This window comes from Humulus lupulus, chromosome 7 (genome assembly GCF_963169125.1).
Source record: "Humulus lupulus chromosome 7, drHumLupu1.1, whole genome shotgun sequence".
Lineage (NCBI taxonomy): Eukaryota > Viridiplantae > Streptophyta > Magnoliopsida > Rosales > Cannabaceae > Humulus > Humulus lupulus.
Window position 1 is genome coordinate 174,575,923 of NC_084799.1, and position 26,059 is coordinate 174,601,981.

Here is a 26,059-nt window from a genome sequence, read left to right on the forward strand (position 1 = left end):
GAGCAAGTTAGCAGAAAAGCCACAATGGGGTTTTAATACCCGGCTCAGGGTAAGCTTAGGGGTATTTTATTAATTTAGTACATTACCGGGAATTAGTGGGTAATGGGAAAATTTATTGGTAACCATGTGAGAAAATTGGAAGTAGCGGGAATTATAGGATGCAAATTGTGGATAGCGGGATTTAAGGAAAATGACAAAATTGCCCTTGTGAACATTTGAGGTATAAGCTAAGGACAAGGGGCAACTTAGTCATTTCCACTCAGGTTTAAGACTTAGCTGGCTGGGATATACTCAGAAAGTTTGAGAAATTACATGAAAAAGGAATTCAGCAGCTCCCTTTCTCTCTCCCTCGTTTACTCTAGGTGCCATGGAAGCTTAAGGAGTTTTTTTTTGGGAAATTAAGGATCAAAGCTTGGGAAATCAAGGTGTTATGCTTGGGGATTAGTTCAAGGGCATTTTTCATCTATGAGGTAAGATTTAAACTCTGTTTCTCTTGGTGATTCTGTGATTGTTGATTGAAGTTTAAAGTATATGCATGTTAGATAGTTGGAAGGTTGAGTTTGTGAATTTTGATAAGTTTTATTATGATATATGGCTGGGTTTTGTTTTTGGAAAGCATTGTGATAATTATGGGAATTGAATTGGAAGGTTAGGGTGGAATTAGATGGGTTTTAGTTGGGTTCGGCTGCAGAAAAAACCCATAAATTCTGGGTTCGTGGGGCTGAGCCGTGGCCCTTTTCTGGTGAGCCACGGCCTGCGAAGGGAATTTTGAGCTAGTAGGGCTCGATGGTAGGGGCGGGCCGCGGCGCCTCAGGGGCGCGCCACAGCGCGCGTTGGTTTTCAGGGAGGCCGAGCCTCTAGATTTTGAGGTGGGTCGCGACTCGGGTGTGAGGGGTCGCGGCCCTTAAGGGGAAAATTGGCTTAGATGGAATTTTCAGATTGGGAACTTAACCATTTGGACTCGGGATCGATTCTACTTCCTTGTTAAGTGGAATTTGATGTCCTGGAGGCTAAGATTTGGACTGGAAGCTTTTATTTATTTGTTGTTGATGGAACTTCCTTATTACGGTTGTGACTAGGTTTACGCTAAGGGCTCGAATCGGGGATCGTACTCAAAGGGTCGTCGTTAGTAACTCGCACTCGGACCGAAGGTAAGAAAACTGCACCTGTTATGTGAATGCATGATTCGAGCTTTTCAAGGTGATGAACATGATTATTATTATTATTATGTTGATGAATATCTGATTAGGTACATTGTAATGTGCATAATTATGATTATGCTTGTGACTGTTGTGTGAATGTATTATAATGCATTGTGATTATTGATAGGTATGCTATGTGAAACAAGTGACTGTATGTTATGACTGTGAAGCTTGGTTTATAACCTAGAGGATTATTAGGGTGTTAAGTGGGGATCAACTTATTAGTTGAGATTATATTGAACTCTGGGAGACTCGCCTCATAAGTTGAGAGTCCCAAAGCTTCAACTTATAAGTTGGAGGCATGTGGTGGCTTGACTTATAAGTCAAGGGCGTAAAGAACTTAGTTTATAAGCTCAGATTGGCATAATGCACATGGAGTGCAGGCCACCATGGCTGGGCCACCCTGGGAGTGCGACATGCACTTGACTGGCTCGGATGCCAACAGCTTGAAAGAAAGTGCAACATGCACTTGTGTGACTCTATGGTCTCCAATTTGGTTTAATGAATGCATCAGTTTCAGTTATTACTATTTGATAATTGTTTTATTCTGTAAGTTGTCGAATATGTTTTCTTGCTGAGTCTTCTGGCTCACAGGTGCCTTGTGGTGCAGGTAAAGGTAAAGAGAAGCTTAACCAGCCATGAGTCGGAGGGCATTAGCAGTGGTATGCACATATGCAGTCTGCTTAACCACCACGGCCGAGATGCTCAGGGGAACTAAGGTCAAACCCAACCTTTGCCGCTTAGGTCGGCTTATTGTGTAACCTGAGTATTGTAATTGACTTTTAAACTGATGTTTTTGGGATCCCATGTAAAGAACATGTTTTTTTTAACTTAATGGAAATGTTTATGAGTTGACCAAAAGTTTTAATACCTAAACCGTTAGTGGCTTAATCACATGTTTAGTCCAAATGACTTGTTTAGCAAGTCCAGCACTGGTTTTAAACACACTTGGTAATGGTCCCTAATTCGCAGGGCGTTACGGTAGTGGGGGCAATGGTAAGAAGAGGAATACCTCAGGGACCGAGCAGGGTGGAGAAAAGAAAGCTAAGTCAGCACCTGCCAACAAACAACCTAAGCATCAATCCTACCAGCCTAGGTTCACCAATTATATCGTCCTGACTACATCAAGGGCTGAGATTTACTTGGCAACATACCAAGAGGTACCATACCGAAAGCCACCACCCTTGTGTTCAGAAGGAAAGAGGGACAAGAATAAGTTTTGTCGTTTCCATAATGATTATGGGCACGATACAAACAAGTGCAAATAATTGAAAGATGAGATAGAGTTCATTCTCCGATCAGGAAAAATCTCGAGGTACCGAGTCAAGATCGAAACCCCGAGCAAGAATCCAGAATTCCAAAGGCAGAAAAGTCCACCACTGGAGCCAGCGATCGTAGACTTCACACTGGATACCATATATGGGGGGCCCCGCATAGTAGGTAACAGTAACAATGCTCGTGAGCGATATGCAAGGACCCTCAGACATGAGGTAGGGGAGTCTTCCTAGTGCATGGCAGTCGAGGAGCAGTCTCCAAAAAATTCGAAGTATGAAAGTGAAACTCTCACTTTTACAGAGGATGACGCCAAACACATGAGGTACCCCCACAATGACCCTCTGGTCCTTACCATTCAAATCACCAATGCCTGAGTGAAGAGATGCTTGGTGGATACAGGAAGCTCAGTAGATATCATCTACAAATTATCCCTCGAGAAGATGAAGCTCACGGTCAAGGACCTGACATTGTGTTCCCAAGTGATATATGGGTTCACGGGAGAATATCTTGCACCAGCAGGAACTATCAGACTACCGATCACGGTGGGGGATGCCCCCAGGCACGAGACTATGATGACAGAGTTCCTGGTAGTAGATTGCTCATTGACTTACAATGTAGTGCTCGGGAAAGGAACATTGATGGTGCTAAGTTGAGACCCTATAGTTTTTCGAGTTTTGGAAAGGAACTAGAGAACAAATAGAACAGAGTGGAAACCTGGAATTATCGGTTGATTGCAGATGGAATAGCAATCTGAAAGCTTAACAGTTATCTTAAGGAATTAAGCGTTGAGTATGCGAATACTTGAGATATTAAGGAAAGTGTAATCCTTGATGAGTTAGTCACGATGACGAATACTAGAGTACAACTAAGGTGACACGGCATAGGACATGGTAAGATAAAAAGCAAGGAGTATTATGCGAAGTAAAGAAGTGAAGGATAGTGGATACTACGGTTTAGTATTGGTTCAGGGGGAAAACCAAAGAGGTTGTTGGAATTCTTAAGGCAGGAGTGTCTGCCTATCTGAAAGGACATAAGAACTTGTAAATTGTTAATTTTGGAATATAAGGGGCTGATTGGTAGTTAATTCAAAAATATAGTTTTAGAAAATTATTTTCAAATCAAATGATTTGAAAATATTGAATTTAAAAATAAACTATAAATTTTTGAGATCTTGAATGGTTTAGTGTTTTTTAAATTTGAAATTCATGAAATACAAAGAAAACAACAAATTATTGTTTTCTCTTTTGCTGAAGGATTTTAACTCAGTTTTCAAAAATGGTTTTTTTTTATTTTCTAAAACAAGTGTGCCAATCAAGTTTTCATGGGAGTTTTTATTTTTTAAGTTTTGAAAATGATAAAATCATTTTTGAATCCCTTACCAATCAAACCCTAAAGTTCCGGGATGAGAGATTTGTATCTCTCCAAGTAAGTGTAGACAAGGAAAAATATGGTTTTCATAGAAAGAAAGGGGGACGTTTTGACTCCCAACTCGTCACAAATTCTGAAATTGTACCAAGGGTTAGGCCGAGGGCCTATAAACTGATCCCACCCTAGTTGGGGTGATGACTCATAGGTATTTCTGGTATCAAGGATAAGACAATGAAGTGATCGTTGTGAACTAAGCAGAACCTGAAGTTTTGGCAGGTTTGTGGTGAAAGCGGGGGTTAACGAAAGTATGACTATTCGACAAGATCTTGTGAAACAAGATTGTTACTCTCGTAGGAGTATTATCGAGGAGTAAAAGTAAAAGCATTGGACCTTGGGAACTATGGTCAGAGTTACGAGGTTTACTATCTGATGTGTTCAAATAAATTTCGAGGATGAAATTATTAGAAGGAGGGGATAGTTGTAACGACCCAAAATTACTAATAAGGCTTAAGGGCCTTGATTAGTGTGTCGAGATGGCACAATTGGAAGTTACGTGAATTAATGGTGAAAATGCATGATTATATGAAAAGCCTGCTTATATGATTATTTGGATAAATGTGATGCATGACTATGTGTATTAGTATCCATGTAGGCCCTGATTACGTTATAAGGGTATATTCATAATTTTGGCTCGTTGAGGGCATAAATGTAAATATTTGCGATAAATTGTTGAGATCACATCATTATGTGGATATATCTGCTGTTTGTGACTCAAGGCGATCCTAGTGAGCGGTTTAGCAGAAAAGTCACGGCGGGGATTTATTACCAGCTCGTGGGAGTCCAGGGCTATTTCTGGGAATTTGAGTAGTATGTTGGAGATTAGTTGATACTGAGGAAAATAATTGGTGATTAGTTAGGTGTCGGGATGTAAGCGGTAATTATTAAGGACACTCGAGGCATTAGCGGGAATTTGGAGCAAATGACTAAAATGCCCTTGGTATGCTTTAAGGCTTAGGATTTAATGGGAGGGCAAAATGGTCATTTGACTAAAAAGAGATAAGTGTTATATTGCCTTTTTAGTTTTAGTGGAGGCTGTAGAAAGTTTCAGAAGTTCAGGGAAAGAAAAGAGAAGGAAAGAAAGAAGAAAAACAGGGACTCTTTCTTCTCCATTCGGTTTGCTCTATTCCTCGCCATTCTTGTGAGTTTTGGAGCTCGAATCTCAGAGTAAGCTCAAGCTGGAACTTAGGGCTAAAGACCTTGGTGAAGCTAAAAGAGTTAGCAGGGATTAGCTACTCAATTGAGGTAAGTTTCAAGATTTCTGATGAGTTTTTCTGAGTTTTATTGAGGTGATTTCTAAGCTTGAGTTTTGGAAGGAATTAAAGGAAATAAGCTTGAGGAGTTGAAGGGCTTGAGGCTGGAAGGATACTAGAGATAACCTAAGGTCGAAATTCTCCATAGAAGGTAACAAATTCTGGCTTTGAAGTTCTAAGTTTCTGGTTGAATTCTTTTCTTAGTTTGATGATGCATGTGATTAAGTCTTGTGTTATTGGGTTGTGTGGGGTGAGACATAGGTGATGGTAGACTCAATTTGGTGTGTAGTTGAGGTTTGGAAGGGTTCCAAGGGGTTTTGGTTCCAGGAAAATCGAAGGAGGAAAAAAAAACAAGGTGTTGTTGGTCTGTGACTAGCGCTGTAGCGCTAGCCTTTGGGCGCTACAGCGCTAGGCTTGGGTTTCCTAGCGCTTTTTGCTCTGCTTGTAACGCTATAGCGCCCACTTTGTGGCGCTATAGCGCTACCCTGTTTCCAGAAGTGGGTTTTTGAGTTATTTCATAGGGTTTTTGCCCAAGGGCTCGGGGTTTGATTCCACCACCCCGTTTGGTGGAATTAGGGCTTCCCGAGGTTAGGTTTTGGTATTGAAGTTTAGTGATGGTTCTAATTTGTGGCTGTGACTAGGTGTATGCTAGGACTCGAACGGGATCGTGCTTGAGAGTTGACTTCATTGAACAAAGCTAGCGGAATCAAAGGTAAGAAAATTGCACCCGGTTATGTGAATGTTTTAGGACTAAGAGCACCCTATATCTGTGTGATGTCATAGATGGTATTATGCCATGGGACATGTGATAAATGGCCTAAGAGTGCCGAAATCAATATTTGTGCACAGGGCGCGGCTCGGCCACTAGTAGTTGAGGACAACTTGATATTCACTAAGCTCAGTTTAAGCGGCCGGGAGTCAGTGGGATAAATAAGGGGTGCGACCTAAGGGCATCGACCCTAGTTATTATATGTGAATCGGTTATTATGTGTGAATTGGTTATTATATGTGAATTGGTTATTAATGTGAGTTGATGAGCTTAGTATGCTAAATGCATGGTTATGAGAATGGTTTGGATTGTTGAGTATATGGTTATACTGTACGAGTTATCTGATTGTTTGATTGTTGATTATGCTCTGTTATCACGTTTTCTTGCTGGGCCTTGGCTCACGGGTGCTACGTGGTGCAGGTAAAGGCAAGGGCAAAGTGGACCAGCCTTGAGTTGGAGAGCTTTGGGCTGAATGTACATAGTCAGTTGATCGGTCGCCACAGCTGAGGAGTGGTACAGGATGGGAAAAGCCTAAATGTCAGTTTTACCCTTAGAGTTGCTGGTAGCTGTACTTTTAACCTGAAATTTTTGTAAACTGTCTTTTACACATTATTACTTTTGGGATCCCATGTAAAATAATGTTTGAATATATGAAATGTAACTTTTGTGACCGAAATCTTTTAACCCTAGTTCAAATATAGTCTCAGTAACACGTTTCTAATTAAATGACTTGATTAGCAAGTCTTGCACATTTATAAACACACAATGTAATAGTCTTAGCTATCCAGGGCGTTACACATATTCTGGGTATAATCAAATAATTATGCAACCTCCCGATGAGGAACATACCAGCTTCCGGACAGACAAGGGATTGTACTATTATAAGGTGATGCCATTCGATGTAAAGAATGCAGGAGCCATCTACCAGCGTTTAATGAATGGCATGTTTTGAGACTTGATCGGCAAAAATATGGAGGTATACGTCGATGACATGCTGGTCAAGTTCAAAGAAGCTGGAGGGCATGTGCAAGACTTGGAGGAATGCTTTGCAATACTTAGAAAGTATGGCATGAAGTTAAACCCTCTCAAGTGCTCGTTTGGAGTTGGTTCTGGTAAGTTTCTCGGATACATAGTCAATTCACATGGAATCGAGGATAACCCAAAGAAGATCAAAGCATTGATCGACAGGAAGTCACCTACCACAATCAAAGAAATGCAAAGCTTAATAGGAAAAGTAGCTGCCCTCAGTAGGTTCATATCAAAGTCTACGGACAAGTGTGTCCCCTTCTTTAACCTACTGAGGGGCAGCAAGAAGATCCAATGGACCGATGAGTGCGAGAAAGCTTTCCAAGCCTTGAAGGAGCACCTAGCTCAACCTCCCGTCCTAGCGAAGCCAATATATGGTGAAGTACTATTCATCTATTTGCCAATCACCGAGCATGCAATCAGCGTTGCTTTGGTAAAAGAAGAGAACATGGTACAACACTCTGTATACTATATCAATAAAAGGCGGGTAGGTGCGGAGTCTAGGTATCCCCCTCTTGAAAAGCTAGTCTATTGTTTAGTAATCGCCTCTCGAAAGCTGCATCCATATTTCCAAGCTCACTCGATCCGAGTCCTGATCGATCAACCGCTGAGACAAGTTCTTCAAAAACCAGAGGCCTCGGGACGATTACTCAAATGGGCGGTGGAACTAGGACAGTTCGATATCACTTATCATTCGAGGATGTGATAAAAGGAAAAGCATTGGCAGACTTCATAGTCGAAGGCACCAACCTTGAAGACCCTTCCTACCAATCGGAGAATGGAGATACCGAGAAGGAAGGAGATACTCTTGTATGGAAGCTATATGTTGATGTAGCATCCAATGAACACAACTCAGGTGCAGGAATCATACTAATCACTCCAGAGAATCACCAAATCCATTGCACTCTCCGATTTTGATCCAACACTTCAAACAACGAGGCTGAGTACGAGTCATTATTAGCAGGATTGCGCTTGTCTCGGGATGTGCATGCACAGTCCCTGGAGATATTCAGCAATTCCTAGCTAGTGGTGTACCAGGTACTGGGGGAGTATTAAGCCAAGGGACTTAGGATGGTGCAGTGTCTGAACAAGGTGAAGGACTTGTTGACACAGTTCAAGAGATACTCGATTACACAAGTCCCGAGGGAGCAAAATGCCAATACTGATGCCTTAGCCAAGCTTGCTAGTGCCAAAGATGCGGGCACCTTGAATGTCGTTCCCATCGAATCTTTGGCGGAAAGAAGCATAGCCAAGCAGATGCAAATGCATTATTTTCGAATAATCAATGTAACAGCCATTGTGCTTCAATGAATGAATGAATTTAATTTCTTAAGTTTCACTTAATTCTTTAAATTTCTTTCAATGAGGGACTTGTCCTTTAGACCTGTCATCCCCATCGGATCATGTTCGATTTTGGTCCTTGAGGGACCTATCGACCCATACGATCCAAACGAGAGACAGTTCCTAGGACCTTGTCGCCAAATTTATGGATCATGTTCAATTGTGGTTCTTGAGGAGCCTATCGACCCATAAGATCCTAGAAAGACAGGTCCTAGGACCTTGTCATCAAGTTATCGGATCATGTTCGATTCTAGTCCTTGAGGGACCTATCGACCCATAAGATCCAAATAAGAGACTGGTTTGAGGAACTTGTCGCCAAATTATTGGATCATGTTCAATCTTAGTTCTTGAGGAGCCTATCGACCCATACGATATAAAAGAGAGATAGGTCCTAGGACCTTGTCGCCAAATTTATGGATCATGTTCAATCTTGGTTCTTGAGGAGCCTATCGATCCATACGATCCAAACGAGAGACAGGTCCTAGGATCTTGTCGCCAAATTATGGATCATGTTCGATCTTGGTTCTTGAGGAACCTATCGACCCATACGATCCAAACGAGAGACAGTTCCTAGGACCTTGTCGCCAAATTATGGATTATGTTCGATCTTGGTTCTTGAGGAGCCTATCGACCCATATGATCTAAACAAAGAGACAGGTCCTAGGACCTTGTCGCTAAATTTATTGATCACGTTTGATTCTGGTTCTTGAGGAACCTATCGACCCTTATGATAAAAAAAGAGACTGGTCTGAAGACCAGTCGCCATCATTGGATCATAATCGAATCTGGTCCTTGAGGGACCGATCGATAATTTGATCTAAGACTCGTTACAGGCTTGATTCTCCCATCTAGACCTGGTTGGTCCAACTTAGACACTTCTGTATACAATCATTATAACGAGTACACAAGAGAGTACGTAGATTGTAATCGACACTTGCTACACAATATGCATCTATGTATAGGTATCATTACTACTGAATATGAAACCATCACCCGACTACCAATGAGGGGCAAGCATTTGCTGCTTGCATCATTGGGTGAAAAGGATAGTACTATGTGTCTAACGCTTGAAGCAAGGCATGGTCAAGTAGCAAGTGACCAAGGCTTTTAAACCCATGACCACTTGGGGGCATATAGTACATATTGATTGGGGTATACACAAGCAATGAGGGCGTGGCCTTAAGTACTAAGCAAGCTCAAGTTTTTCTAGGACATTTGTTCAAGATATGTTCTGAAAGTGCAAAAAACAAAAACAAAAAAGGCATTGGTAATTGACCTATCACCCATGGGGTGGTTGACTTGACCTATTTTGTTCATGGTACTTGGTGAAGTATCATACTACTCACATTACCATGGTTGTTAGCATGAAAAACATAAAAGAGTAAGGTTAGTATGGCACGTGAAATATATGTGTTCAAAGTATACTGATACCTGAACCAATGAGGGTTGTGAGTTGATATACTTAGTAAGCATTGGAAATAAAAAAATTCAATCAATACACTGAGTACTCATAACAAAAAAGCATAAAGGCATAAAATGTCATATGTAAAAATTGCCAAGTACAAGTACAAGGTGCCCCACCAATGGCATGGAAGGAAAGACAGAGTAAAAGACCAAAAGAAGACTAACTAGGGTGAGGAGTACCATCTGAAAGACCACCCTAAGCCTTGACAGCCTCACGAGCCAGACACTTCCTAAGCTCCTTCACTCGCGTCTTCTCTGGAAGGAAATCCAAGTTCAGATCTTTGTTTGACTTCCAGATCAAGTAGAAGCAAGAGAAAGTTGTCTCTGAATACTCCTCTCGAGCCTTATCCCGGGCAGCTTTGACCTCTTGCTCCTTCTCAACAAGAGTGCCCTTCCACAATTGGTCCATGTCAGCAATCAACTTCAGACTGTTGGAGCTGATCGACAAGTTTCACCTCCATCTGGGTTATCCTGAGAGTCAACTCGATCACTTCTTGCTGTTTGAGCTCCATGGTACTATAAAGGGTGTTGATCTCTTCATCCTTAGAAGCAATGTCAGCATCCCTAGAGCCAAGAACGCGCCTAAGGTCCAACACCTCTTGGCGGACAGCTTCAAGCTCAAATGAAGGCTGGAAAGCGTAGATGGTATACTCCACAGACCTATCACAGACACGAGAGACAAGCATCAGTGCCTCCAAAAAACATACAAGTGTTAGATAAACGTCAGAACACGAGCTAACTAGACAAGAAGAGAACTGTAAAGGACTCACACTCTGAATGTCTAGGAGTGACTTCGTTAGAATGGTGCTTAAGTCCTCATTCTTAATCTCATTAAAAGTTGTTGTCGTTTGCTCTAGATGAGATGCTCGGTCCATGAGGGCACCTAAGTTCCGTATAGCAAACTGATGTGGCTTAGGTAAGGGAGCAGGCGCAGAACAGGAAGCACCCGCATTAATGAAAATGGGAGGAACTGGTGTAGACAAAGATGGCTCTACCTCTGCGACAGGACTAGACGCCAAAAGAATTGGACTAGACACCGAAGGAGTTGGAGGAGACACCTCAAGAGGAACCTCCATGACCGACTCAACCTCAACCCTAGCCCTTTTTGCCACTCGAATAGAAGGACTGGCCTCGGTGGGAGTCTACCTCTGCTGCGTATGAACAAAACTAAACTTGTCTGAGCTCGCAAAAGAAGATAAAATGTTATAAGGATATTAAGCACACAAGAATCCTAAAATAAAGGTGATAAAGTGTCGAACCTTCTGAATGAGATTTGGGTTTGAACGTAGTTTCATCAAAGTCGTCCAAAGCAAGCAATGAGTACGCGACAGATACACCCACCTCATCACCCTCATGTCCTGCTGGCACCGGCGAAGAGGGTACCTCCTCGACATGAATGGGTCTCGGGGAGTCTATGGCGATCACGGGCTCACCATCGTCATCCGAAACATTAGCTATAGTAGGAGGAAACAGCCCCACCTTCCTAAGGTTCTCTGAAGTAATGAGGGTCTTGACATTCTTCTCCTCAGGGGTCATGGCAATCAGTGCCTTGGCCCTAACTTTCATAGCCTGGGTCAGGAGCGGTCTATAAAAAGGCCCAACATGTTTAATCTTGGAGTAGTTGGCCTCTGCATCCTTAGTAAAGAAATAGATGTCGACGTATCTAAATGCCTTGCTATTTCTAGAGATATCTTCCAAGAAGGTGTTGGTACCCTTGCTCATATAATGGTGGAAGTGGAAATACCCCGAGTTGTGCTGAGAAGGGTTTGTCTGCAGGTCAAACAAGTAGTGGATCTCATGAGGCACTAGAGCAGTCCATTTTCTGCAGTGATAGATAATGTACAATGCAGATAAGACCAAGAACGCATTAGAAGCCAGTTGAGAAGGACTTATAGCAAAATAGTCTGCAACACTACGAAAGTATGGATGAAGAGGAAGTAGGGCGCCATACTTAATGGCAGAACATGTCCAAGTGCACATACCCAGAGGGGGCTCCTCAGCTTTGTCATCTGGACCAGGGATAGTAATAGGCATTCTGGAGAGGTCATTTGGATTCCTTAAGTTTTTTACCTTCTCTTCAGTCATGTCAGAGGTTGCCCAACCAAACAACCTCATAATCAGCAGGGCGAGGCTTCTCAACCGGTTTCCATATGATCTCACTGGCGAAAGTGGCCCCAGAATCTGATGAATGGAACTCTTTTTGTCGTCTCTTCTTTTGTTGCGTAGCTGACGAGACTGTCTTGCTCTTGGAAGGGGGGCGAACCACCTTAGGCTGGTACCTATGAATAAAACGCTCCTAAGGATGAGTAGCATAGTGATGAGAACCCTTAGTATGTCCTTGCTGAGAAGAAGATGATGGGGAACCCGACTAGTATCTCGGTGCAAAGGGTGTTGCAATGAGTCTGGCTGACCTGACCTATGCCGCTGAGAAGAATGACTCTGCTAAGATGTGCCTTGAGAGCTGCGGGGCATACTGTGCTGAGAAGAGCCAGGCGAGGAGCCCTAAGTGATGTGCTTGGAAATATGAGGATCATCTTCAGAAGGTTGTTGAGTCGTCTGTTTTACTCTCGCCATTGGGCAATACCTTTTCAAAAGATCTTCCTCACTTAACAAATATAAAGCGGAGCGAGGGAGAATCCTTTTCACCATTTCTAAGAACTCCTGGGGAGTACACTCGCTTACTGAATTATCTGATGAAGAGGAGGTGGATATCTGCAACAGAAGAAAAATGAAGATTAAAGTTAGTAAATGAGCATAATGAAGCCAATAGCTGAGGGCATGTCCATGAGGAGTAAAAATGAAGAAATCAGGAGAAAAATTCTATATAGGGGGTCGACCTAGTGAGCTTAAGCCTGGGTCGACCACCTTGAATCCATCCAATTACAAAGCATGAAAAATGGGGCATAGGTGGTCGGCCTACCACCTTGGGCCAACCACCCCAAGGATGCAAGCCTCAGAAAAATGCCAGAGGATTGTTCAAGTCTCTAGAAAAAATAATTTTTACAGTACAAGGAAGATCCCCAAAGAGATCAGTTGAGAAGAGAAAAAATTATTTTTTAGGGTCCCCGGGGGGTCGGCTTATGCTTGGGCCGACCACCCTAGATCCCTGGAAATCGCCCAAGGGTGTGGTGCTCGAACCATGAGGTGAACACTGCTCGACCCATGAGGGAATAGACATCTCTGGAAATCTCCAGCAACATAAGGAAACTCTAGGGGTGGTCGGCCCTAACCCTAATCCTAGACCTGGAAATGGCACAAGGAGAGAAACCCTAGAGGTGCTCGGCCCATAATGAAGCCCTAGGAGTGCTCGGCCCATGAAGGAGTAGACATCCCTGGAAATCGCCTATGTTAGGGTTTGGAGTCCTAGAAATCGCCAGGCTAGTGAGGTGGTCGACCTAGGATCTTACTTCCCTAGAAATCGCCCATCTAGGGTTTCGCAAACCTAAAGTCGTATGTGCTAGGGTTTGTAACCCTGGAAATCGTCCAGGAATTTTACAGAGAAATCTTAACTTGATTCAAGTAAGTCAATTATTTTGGATCAAAATAAAACAAAACAAGAAGATTCAGACAAAATTCCTCAAAGATTCAAAGTGTTTCTTCTAAATCTAAGCACATTTTAATTAAATGGTGTAAGGATTAGAAGAAAGTACTTACCAAATATCTGAATTTGATGAGGAATTGGAGAAATCAGGCTTTGAATTCGTTTGGGAGAGGCGCATAAAGCAAGAATGAGAAGAGAAGCCCTACTTATAACCTCTCAGGCAGACAAGATATTTTTAGGAATTCAAATTTCCTTGAAAAAGATCTCGTATGGTTAAAATTTCAATTTCCTTGAAAAATATTTACAATTTTAGGAATTTAAAATTCCTTGACAAGTATCTATATTTTTAGGAAATAAAATTCCTTGAAAAAATATCTTATATTTTTAGGTTAAAATTCCTTGAAAAATATTTTGTATTTTTAGGACGTCAAAGCTCCTTGAAAAATATGTTATATTTTTAGGATTTCAAATTTCCTTGAAAATATATATTAGATTTTTAAGAAATTAATTTTCCTTGAAAAACCTAATTATTTTTAGGAATTACTAATTATCCGTGAAAAACTCGTGCTGAGCAAATTATCGATAGTTAAAAAAGTACTATGTAATGTCCTAAGGGACTTGACTATTTAAGTACTACTACGGTATGTTTCTTGGGTCAAGATCAAGTTTACCGTAATGTTGAAAACATTACAATAAACTTGGGGGGAAAGTTTTATCCCTAAAAAATACGAGGATGATGTGGCGAATGCGAATGCGACACGTGACATCACAAATCAGGGGAAAATGACGAAGTATTAAGAAAAGACTGACGGACAAAAAAGATAGGTCTAGGACCTATAGGGAAATCGACCAAGCCTAAACCTCCTAGGGGTGGTCGGCCTGACCCCAACCCCAACCCCTAGGGTGGTTGCCCTGACGTGCTCAAGAACCACCTGGGTGGTCAACCTAAACCCCCAAGTACACTTCACTGAGAAATACTCACTTTCATTCAAACTGAAATCAACAGGTCTAGCACCCATGCTCGGGTTGTCGGGCCTAGCACCTAAGTCCCATATACCAACAGAGACTTAACATCTTCCTAGAAGTTTCTATCATGCATTATCCACCATGATCTAGAAAAACAACGAGAAGACCCACGATCTCATAATCATGGGGAGGTGGACACGTATCTCCACTACCTGATAATCATGTACCAAACCACGATCCCAGTATTACTGGTCATGTAACAACCTTGGGTACTATAAATAAAGGACCCAGGGCTTCATTTCAAATGATCGTTTTTTCTGGAATTTTTGAGATCTGAAGAACATTTGGGGAGACATTCTGGGCAAATCAGAAATGAGCGAATACTTTTTTTCATCAATGTAATTATGGAGTGATTCAATATTAAAAGCTAAGTGGATTTAAATATTAATGTTCATTAGAATAGGGCTGAACCACTATAAAATTTATGTGTTTACTTAAGATAATCGTACTTTGTCGTTTATTATATTTATTTCGTTCAAAATGTGTCGTATACTATACATATGACCGTTGGCCAATTTCACAGGTCAACAAGGATGATAGCTTAAACCTCAACCAGACACAAACCATTCTCCCTAGCTTACGGCTGCGAAGCGATGTTACCAATTGAGGTCGAAGTTCCTACTATAAGGCGTGAAGAATATAACCAAGACATAAACCAATCCTAGCTCGAAGAATCCCTAGATCTAATTGAAAAAAGTGAGACGAAGCCCAGCTTAAAAATGGTGCATACCAACAAATGACTATAAGATATTTCAACAAAAGGGTTCGAGATAGACACTCTTGTGGATGCCAAAAATCCACCAAAGAAAAAAGGTCTGGTCCCATATTGAAATAAATGGCTAAGGGTCACTTAGTCATTCTGTCGGGCTCGTGCCTGTAGGTCTCACGAGACCACAATCTAGGCAACACTCCCAAGTGCCCCACGAGGTCCCTGCCTCATTGAAGACTCAAGCGCGCCAAGGAGAGGCGCGTCTTGCAAAGGTTGTACATCATGCCAGCAAAGGCGCCTAGCGCCTAGGAGGGACATGCCTCGCGCGCCCGTTTGACGCCACCACAAGTACCTCGTGCCAAAGGTGCCTCGCAGGAGCATCGGGCGCCTGGTGCCCCAGCTGCCTTGTGGGTGCATCATGCGCCTCGTGCTTCAGCTGCCTCACAGGTGCATCAGGAGCATTGCGCCACATGTGCATCAGACGCATCGCACCCTAGCTGCCTCGCAGGTGCATCAGTCGCCTCATGCCACAGGTGCATTCGATGCCTCGCACCCCAGCTACCTCGTATGTGCATCAGACGCCTCACGCCCCACCTTCCCCTCTAATGCATCAGGCGCCTCGTTCCACATGTGCACCAAGCACCTCGCGCCACAGGTGCAGCAGGCGCCTCGCGCCCCAACTACCTTGCAGATGCATTAGCTGCCTCGTGCCACAGATGCCTCACATGTGCATCATGCACCTCACGCAAGACACCTTTCCTTGCCCATAAGAATCCATGTGAGATGCCATCTCGATAGCCTCATCACAAACATCACCCTCCTTGTTGAAGAGGCCCTACCTCACCTTCTTAGGTAGGTGCCACTAATGAGGCACACCCTTACCAATAAGCCAGCCAGGACATTTTACAAGATACAAAGTTCGGAACTTCGTGACTATATGTAAGGGGAGGACTAACTCACAAATAATAGGAAATACCCTGTAATGATTTGGTACCAAGTTAGAATTGAAAAGGCCAACCAAGTATGTCGTTCAAGATATTCCACAGAAGACAAGAAGTACGATCAAGGTACCCTTAGGTAGGTACGTATAGGTCTGTAAGGATCAAGGCACATACCTGCCACCTGTACCGACAAGTAATGTAGGTAAGGGATAGTACGAGGAGTGGTAACACCACCTCCACGCCTCTGACATGCACCAGACCCACCACCACTCTCCCAACACCACTACCGTCTACACCACAACCATCTACAACACGTCAGTGTGCTATTGTATCCCCCTGAGACCATGATCACCAAAATATAACACGCAAGTATACGCGGTCTAACCAAGTAATATATGATAAGTCAAGTGTCGATCCCACGAAGACTGATATTAACCACCAACAATTAATTTCTAATTCTAATTGATTTGATTAATAATTTCAGATTGACAATTAAAATAATTATTACTAAAATTTAGGAAACTACTAATACTTAAATCAATGCAGTAAAAAGAGTTGATTTAATTTAACAGATGCAAAAGTTAGGGCTTTAGTTTCATCAACTTTCCACTTATGATTTCTAATCAATTCTCAAGATTTTTTTAATTCTGTTACGGTAGCAGATTACAATTATATATTATAGTCTTGTTAGGATCTATAATTCTCTACAATATATTATTTCCTACATCTCTGTGGTAAATCAATACATTGCAGGCTTTAAGCACAAAAACCCTAAACTACACAACTCATAAAAGTACTTTCGTCTAATATGAAATTGCGATTATTTATCTATAGCATAATTACCCTTTTCTTTTCAGAGTTTAGGTTAAAATCATATGAACATGTAAATGATGATCAAACATTCACAAGCATTAAATGTATGATAAATAATCCACAGCAGAAGAAAGAAATTCAGGAAAATTTCATTAAGAAATCAAAGTTTCAAGAAGAATCCACTAAAACCCTAATAACAAGATTAGTTCAAAGCAGACATAATGACATCAATCAAATTAAATATAAACATAAACATCAGTAGAGAAATTACAGAAGAGAATAAGAATTCAAACTTTAGGTCCTCAATGTTTTTCTTCTGCCTCCAAAGACTTATCTCTCTCTAATTCTGCATAATCCCCTAATAATTAACTCTAAAAACGTATTTAAACAAAAACCCTAAAAAATCTAACAAATTCGACAATTCTGAAATTCACGTTCAGCCACACGCGCCGCGACCCTAGCATCCAAGCGCCGCGGCGCGCGTCAATGTTTCAGCGCATCCTCTCTGACTTCAGCAAGCGCCGCGGCGCGTCCCTCAGGCACTGCGGCCCTTCAAAATTCCAGAATTAAGGCCCTTTCTGTTTCTCCCTTGCGCCGCAGCTCTCCATTCAAGCGCCGCGGCCCCTCAAATTCTTCCAAAATCTTGATTCCAAACTCCAAATCTACCAATTATTTCCGCAAATGAGTCTTCAGCTTCCTTCTTATCAACTTTTAGCACAAATTGCCCAATTTCAACTGATTTTTCAGTCATTTGCCAAACTTCACGATTTCTTCTCCTATTTCCTGAAAACATACCAAAACAAGCATAATACCGCAACACGCTCCACCAAAAGTGACTCAAACTTATCCTAACCACATGTTAAAACTATTTTAAAAACAGACTCATCAAATTCCCCCAAACTTGACTTTTACTCGTCCTCGAGTAAACCAAAACAAACAACTCAAAATACAAACAAACACACACACACACAATTTTTGAATCAAGCCAACAACAACAATAATACTAAGCCTCAAGCTATGACAAATAACTTACTTATATAATCTTCAAAGAACTTAACTTTAAATCCAGAATTTCAGTTGAAACAATTATTCCATTCAATCAAACAACAAAAATAATAGCTCTCAAAATCATGATTAACAAATAATATGTAATTGAATTCCTTTATGCTCACTGAGTTTCCATTCCAATCCACAACCAAATAAAATCCCATAAGCTTGCTATACTTGCTAATCTCCACTAATGTAGACAAAACATGCTCAGAAATCAGTAGGTCTTTTCAAGCTTATAACTGAACGGCTTAGGCAAAGGTGGATGAGAAAGTCATTTAAGCTTAACATATACCATGAACACTAACCAACCAACTCTATATTCAATACAAATCACAAATCCAATCCCACTGTTCCCAATATCTTATCATTTTTTAGAGAACTTACATAAACAAATATTTTCTTCTGTTTTTTTTTTTCATTTAACATTACACTCCCCCAAACTTATTCCTTGATAATACTATTTGGAGTGTAATGTTATCTCATCATTGAAATATATATATTTTTTTTTTCTTCTTTTTTTTTTTTTTCTTTTTTTAGATTCTCTCAAAATGATTTTCTTTCATTGTTAACAAACCTTTCCATACATAACCCCCCCCATTACAAATCAATCCCAATTATCATTCATATGTTCATGGTATACACAAGGGAAAGACAAAATAATAGTTAGGTTTTCTATAACTCAAAGCAAATGTCAATCAATAAAAGGTCAATTTAGGCTCAACAATGGGTAACTAAGGATTAAACATATCAAGGTTGGCTTGAAAGGCTCAAACGGTCCAAAAAAAAAAAATTTGCCTAAATCATTTTTCTAAGCATGTATGACCTAAGATTTCGCCTCAAAAAGCAAGCAAACAAGTTCTAGGATAAACCAATCCAATCTTCCTTTCCTATTTCAAACTTAGCAAGCATAAATTTTATTCTGTCACATACAATTTATTAAAATCATGATTAAGCTCTCAATTATTTAAGTGTTTGATAAAAATTAAACAAAATATTCAACCAAGCACACAGATTTTTGTTTTGCTTTATTCTCATTCAATTTACACAGTTCATCATTCAATCATAGTATCATTGGTAACTTGATTCAACTCACACCCTAAACAAAACATGACTAACACGATTAAAACCAAAACAAAACTACACAAAAACCAAAACAACACAAACACGACTCAGACAACAATAAATCTCTTCCCTCAAACTAAACCTAAACATTGTCCCCAATGTTTGCGAACAAAATAAAATAAAACAAAAATGTAAGGAAAAGAGACTTACCATAAACATTTAAAATGGTGGAGGCGGCGGTGGCGGTTGATACGGTGAAAACGGAGATGGTAAAGGAAATGGAGCCACATCTTCCTCGTTCCGGATAGACCACCGATTGACCAAAGCATTTAGTTGGTCCATGTGAGCAATTTGATACTCACTTTGCTGCGCCATGTAGTGCTGCATATGCTGCTGCTGCGCAATCTGATAATTGTTTTGCTGAACCAAGTACTGAAATTGATTCTGTATCAGCTGCATGTAAGGATCAAAAATACCCGCCGCAGGTTGAATAGGCGGCTGTTCAACCGGTACTTCTTGCGCAAACTCCTTCGGAATTGTACCCTCCATACCCGCTTCATTATCCTCTTCGTCAACTTCATCTACTCGGGGCCTTTTATCAATAGCACGCTGCCGAGGTGGTGGTGCTTCTAAGGTCGGTAGTTCATACCCCATCACCCTATTCGAAGAAATTGCCGACATGGGTTTCCGAACTACATCACTTCCAAACATAACCACTCCATAAGTTCGGCATAAATCAGTGATTAAGGAACCATGACCTAATCCTCCCGTAGTGGTCAACATACTGATATCATTCATACTCTTCCTAATCACTCGGCCTACATCAATTTTCATGCCAGTCATAATGGCATAAACCAACAACAGCCTCTCCTTGTTGATATCTGACATATGAGTTGTCGGCATTAGCCTTGCACTCACAAAGTGCACCCAAGCCCGCGCCACATGATTTAATTGATAGCGCCACATGTATTTTGGCACACCACCAACAACAGTAAACCGAGCTCCCGGTATACTCAACGTTTCCGCCACATGGGCCCAATCAATATCATCTCCATGAGCCCATTGATGATATTCATCATCCTCCCGTTCATATGGCGGCATATCATATAATTCAACAATAGTATCTATACCAACCGGAACTTGAACACCTCTAACAAATACGTCTACATTCTTCATCTCCACATAGTTTGCATAAAATTCTAATACCACTGACAAGTTGGCATGGCTAACATCCTCTGAAGCAAACATAGCCCAACCCCTGCTTTGAATTTCCCCCCTAATTTCTTCATAAGTTGAGAGTTCACATGGTGATTCCGTACACTCAAAACCCCGCTCACTGATTACCTTCCTCTTACGAATCCTTGTATAACGCTCAAAAGCGGCTTTACTTATGAATTTGGTAACATCATAATCTGGGGGTGGTTCGGGTTCCTTAGTAGTTGATGGCCTAGAAGAAGATGGTATATTGGTGTTCCTAGAAGAGGATGCCCTAGAGGGATTTCTCTTAGGTCCCATAATATGCTACCAAAATTTGGACAGCACCTCCCCTGTTTTTGCAATATTCCCCCAATTCCAAATAACTTCTCAAACAGAGGCAAATCAATGCACTACCAAACTACACAATCCCCACTATACTCTTCAATCAAAAATCTCTTCTTTCCCTTCTTTATAAAGAAATTACCAACAAAAAATCTGAATATTTGGAGAAACACTTACTTGACAGTGATAATCTCCTCTTGAACTCTCCAATTGCACCAAGTAAGCATGAAATCACCACTTCAATTGATAGAAATTGAAAAGTTAGGGCTTGAAGAAATTTTTGGGGGTTTAGGGATTTCAAACTCAGATTAGGAAATGAGAAGAAGAAGAAATATGTGGCCGAATTAATATGTGGATTGAAGAGATAATAAGGAGAAATGGGAAAAATTTCTTGGTAGAATGAAGAAATTTAGAGAGAAAATGAGGAGAAAGGAGTTGTGGATTTTTTTCAAAATGGGGAGAATGGGAAAAATAAAAGAGGGAAACCTCCTTTAATGTTCGGACCCGCATGCGCGCCGCGGCGCGCCCTTCCAAGCGCTGCGACGCGTATCAATTCTGGATTCTCTGGGAATTCGCCAAGCGCCGCGGCCCTTCCCGTAGGCGCCACGGCGCGCTCCTCCGAACTGAGCCTCTTTCTCTGACTTCGTCAAGGGCCGCGGCTCTTGTTGCATGCGCCACAGCCCTCTCTCCACAAGGCCAATCTTCAATTTTTTTATTTTTGTTTATTTATTTTTTTTATATATAGTTTTCACGATTTCCACGGTTCTATTACATTAAAAGAAAAACTAAAAACTAAACAAAATAATAAGTCCAACCACAACTAAAACTAAAAATTGTTCATGCTTTTTACATACTAACTGAGCTAAAAATTAAAAACAAACATAGGAATGCCTCCTACGAGCGCTGTCGTTAACGTCATTTAGCCGGACGCTGCTTTAGTCTTCAGATCAAATCAATTCCAACTCGACCACGGTCCTACATGTCTCCACCGGTCCCTCCAAGTAATGCTTCAATCTCTGTCCGTTCACCTTAAAATCTCCCGTCTTTTCACTATGAACTTGTACTGCTCCATAAGGAAGTGAAAAGACTACCGTATACGGTCCAGACCATCTTGACTTCAATTTTCCAAGAAAAAGTTTAAGCCTAGAATTAAAGAGCAAAACTTTATCCCCTGGTTGAAAATCCTTCCTCAATATTCTCTTATCATGAAAAGCCTTCGATTTCTCCTTATATATCTTCGCATTCTCATAAGCTTCATTTCGGAATTCCTCAAGTTCATTTAACTCCATAAGCCTATTCTGCCCCCCCATGAAGAGATCAACATTCAGCTTTTTCACAGCCCAAAAGGCTCTATGCTCCAATTCCACCGGTAGATGGCAAGCCTTACCAAACACCAATCGATATGGTGACATACCAATCGGAGTTTTAAATGCCATGCGATAAGCCCAAAGTGAATCATCGAGCTTCTTCGACCAATTCTTCCTCGAAGTATTTACTGTCTTTTCCAAGATACCTTTTATTTCTCTATTCGATACTTCAGCTTGGCCATTTGCAATTGGGTGATAAAATAATGCCTTGCGATGATGAACACCATAACGAGCACAAAGAGCGGTGAACCACTTATTGCAAAAATGACTTCCCTGATCACTAATAATAGCCCTTGGAGTACCAAATCGAGTGAAGATATTTTTATGAAGGAATTTAATAACTTCCTTCCCATCACAAGTAGGAGTTGCTGCAGCTTCTACCAATTTAGAAACATAATCCACCGCAAGCAAAATATACTTGTTATTATACGATGATGGGAAGGGTCCCATAAAGTCGATCCCCCATACGTCAAATAGCTCAACTTCCAAAATACCGGTCATCGGGATTTGATCTCTTCTTGATATGTTCCCAGTCCGTTGACAACGGTCACAACTTTTGACAAAATCATTAGCATCCTTAAATAATGTAGGCCAGTAAAACCCACTTTGCAAAACTTTCGCAGCTGTTCTTGTTCCGCCAAAATGACCACCGCAATGCAAACTATGACAGTGAGTTAAGATTGACAACATCTCCTCCTCAGGCACACATCTACGAATAACTTGATCTGGGCAATGCTTGTACAGAATAGGCTCCTCCCAATAATAATGCTTCACCTCCGAATAAAATTTCTTTAATTGTTGCCTTGTTATTTCAGGGGGTATAACCTTTGCAGCCAAATAATTTACATAGTCCGCAAACCATGGAACCTCATTACCAACATTCACTTCGAACAATTGCTCATCCGGAAAAGCATCATTAATCTGAACTTCTTTATTAAGAGAATTTACCCCAACCTCTAAACGAGACAGATGATCAGCCACCAAGTTCTCAGTACCCTTCTTATCCTTAATTTCCACATCAAACTCTTGTAATAGCAAAATCCACCGAATAAGACGAGGCTTGGAATCTTTCTTAGTCATAAGATACTTTATTGCCGAATGATCCGTATAGACTACCACCTTATTTCCAATCAAATATGGACGGAACTTATCGAAGGCATAAACTATGGCTAGAAGTTCTTTTTCCGTTGTTGCATAATTCAGTTGAGCATCGTTTAAAGTTCGACTAGCATAGTATATAGTTCGAAATACCTTATCCACTCGCTGCCCAAGAACCGCTCCAACTGCATAATCACTAGCATCGCACATAAGCTCAAATGGAAGGTCCCAATTAGGAGTACATACTATCGGCGCTGAAATGAGCTTCTCTTTGAGAGTCTTGAAAGCAACCAAACAATCATCATTAAGATCAAAAGGAACCCCATTCATCAACAAGTTAGACAGCGGCTTTGAGATCTTAGAGAAGTCTTTAATAAATCTCCTATAAAACCCCGCATGGCCCAAGAAACTCCTCACTCCTTTAACTGAAAAATTGGTGGTGGCAAATTCTCTATAGTAGAAATCTTGGCCCGATCTACTTCAATTCCTTTCTTAGAAATTTTGTGCCCCAATACAATGCCTTCACTAACCATAAAGTGGCACTTTTCCCAATTAAGCACCAAATGCGACTCCTCACACCTTCTCAACACCATCTCCAAATTCGTCAAACATCTATCAAAAGAGGACCCATATACCGAAAAATCATCCATTAAAATTTCAATGCCTTTTTCAACCATGTCAGAGAATATTGCCATCATGCACCGTTGAAACGTGGCTGGTACATTACATAACCCGAATGGCATCCTCCGAAAATCAAAAGTCCCATAAGGACACGTAAAAGTTGTCTTTTCTTGATCCTCCGGTGCAATTACGATCTGGTGATAGCCCGAGTACCCATCTAAAAAACAATAGTAATTATGCCCCGCCAATCTATCCAACATTTGATCAATGAAAGGTAAAGGAAAATGATCTTTCCTCGTTGCCTTATTCAACTTCCGATAATCAATACATATCCTCCACCCCGTCACTGTCCTAGTTGGAATCAATTCATTGCTTTCATTCTTTATCACCGTCATACCCCCTTTTTTCGGTACCACTTGCACTGGGCTTACCCAAGCACTATCAGAAATTGGGTAAATCACCCCAACATCCAACCACTTCAAAATCTCTTTCCTCACCACTTCTTTCATTGTTGGATTAAGCCTTCTTTGAGCGTCAATAGTCGGTTTCGCCTCATCTTCCATCAGAATTCTATGCATGACTGTCGATGGACTAATTCCTCTTATATCAGCCAAAGTCCACCCTATAGCAGTTTTATGAGCCCGTAACACCCTCAACAATTTCTCCTCCTCTACCTCCGAAAGAAATGATGAGACTATAACTGGAAGAGTCTCTTTCTCCCCAAGATAAGCATAACGAAGGTGGTCTGGTAAAACCTTTAACTCTAAAACAGGTGGCTTCTGAATCGATGGTAATGGTCTGTCTGGTCCTGCACCCAACTCTTCAAATTTCTTATGTTTCTAAGGCTCAGCTGATTTTATCCAATTTAAATAACTCATCACCTCTTCATTCCCCTCACCATCTACATCTTCAACTGTGAGACTCAACTCAAGAGGATCCTCCCTTAATGTTTTTCTTTCCACTACTTCTTCGACCACATCAACAGAGAAACAACTATCACTTATTTTAGGATAAGTCATAGCCTTAAACACATTAAATACTACTTCCTCCCCTTGAACTCTCAGCTTCAACTCTCCCTTTTTCACATCAATCAATGCTTGCCCAGTTGCTAAAAATGGTCTCCCCAAAATAATTGGAACATTCTCATCCTCCTCCATATCAAGGACTATAAAATCAGCCGGAAAAATAAACTTGTCCACCTTTACCAACACATCTTCTATAATACCACGAGGATGCTTCACAGATCTATCAGCCAGCTGTAATGTTACTGTAGTTGGCCTAGCTTCCCCCAAACCAAGCCTTTGGAATACAGACAAAGGCATTAAATTAATACTCGCCCCCAAATCACATAGGGCATGCTTACATTCGAACTCTCCAATAGTGCATGGAATGGTAAAACTCCCAGGATCTCTCAACTTTTGAGGAAACTTCCGTTGCAAAATTGCGCTGCATTCTTCTGTTAATGCCACTGTTTCATAATCACCCATTTTTCTCTTATTTGAGAGAATCTCCTTCATAAACTTTACATAGCTAGGCATTTGTTCCAATGCTTCCGCAAATGGTATATTTATGTGTAGCTTCTTGAACACCTCTAAAAACTTTGCAAACTGCTTATCCAAATTATGCTTGCGAAGTCTTTGTGGATATGGAACTCTAACATGATGCTCAATAGTTACAGGTGGGGTCTCCTCTTCTTCCTTAAGGTCTTCAGTAACCTTTTTATCATCCAACTTCTTCTCTCCTTCAACTGACTGACTCTTCTTTGGCCCTTCATATTTCGCTCCACTCCTCAAAGTAATAGCTTGGCACTGTTCTTTAGGATTTACTTCTGTAGTGCTAGGCAAATTTCCTTGAGCTCTATTAGTCATTAAAGTAGCCAATTGCCCTATTTGAGTCTCCAAACTTCTTATGGATGCCCTAGTTTCAGTCATGAACTGGTTAAGCACATCAGGTTGAGGTTCAGCTGGTTTCATTGGTATTTGGGGAGGTGGTCTATTTTGTGGTTGATAATAGCCCGGTGGAGGATTTTGGTGTGCATATTGTTGTGGATATGGTGGCCTATTTTGGGTAGGTATATAAGGTGGCTGAGGTTGAAGATAAGGTTGGAGGGTGTTTTGGTTGTTAGACCAAGAAAAATTGGGATGGTTCTTCCAAGCTGAATTGTAAGTCAAGGAATTTGGATTGTTAGGCTGTCTTTGGTAATTTCCTATGGCTTGAACTTCTTCCATGGGCATATTATTCATGTCTGTAGCAGGGCATTGGTTTGGTTGATGGGATGTACCACACACTTCACATGAGTTTTGAACTTGCATAGCTTGAGAGGGGAGTGTGGTCTTTTGCAATTGCTTTGTCAAGGCTGCTACTTGAGCGGTAAGCATGGTTATGGCATCCACTTCCATCATTCCAGCCACCTTCTTTGGCTGCCCCCTTTCATATGGCCATTGGTAATTGTTCATCGCCATCTCCTCTAATAGCTCATATGCCTCATTAGCACTTTTGCTCATAAAGGCACCTCCCGCCACAGCATCTATAATTGT

The 26,059-nt window shown here is 41.2% G+C and overlaps 1 protein-coding gene across 1 annotated transcript; it reads right to left on the bottom strand.

The window, feature by feature from the left end:
- Positions 1-21,383: 21,383 nt before the first annotated feature.
- LOC133792383 (uncharacterized) lies at positions 21,384-26,026 on the bottom strand. Its single transcript, XM_062230284.1, has 7 exons — positions 25,426-26,026; positions 24,728-25,290; positions 24,404-24,598; positions 24,020-24,361; positions 23,412-23,716; positions 22,578-23,295; positions 21,384-22,280 (listed from the first exon to the last, which is right to left on the bottom strand). Exons 1-7 carry the CDS (start codon positions 26,024-26,026, stop codon positions 21,384-21,386), a joined length of 3,621 nt encoding a protein of 1,206 aa, XP_062086268.1.
- Positions 26,027-26,059: the final 33 nt, after the last annotated feature.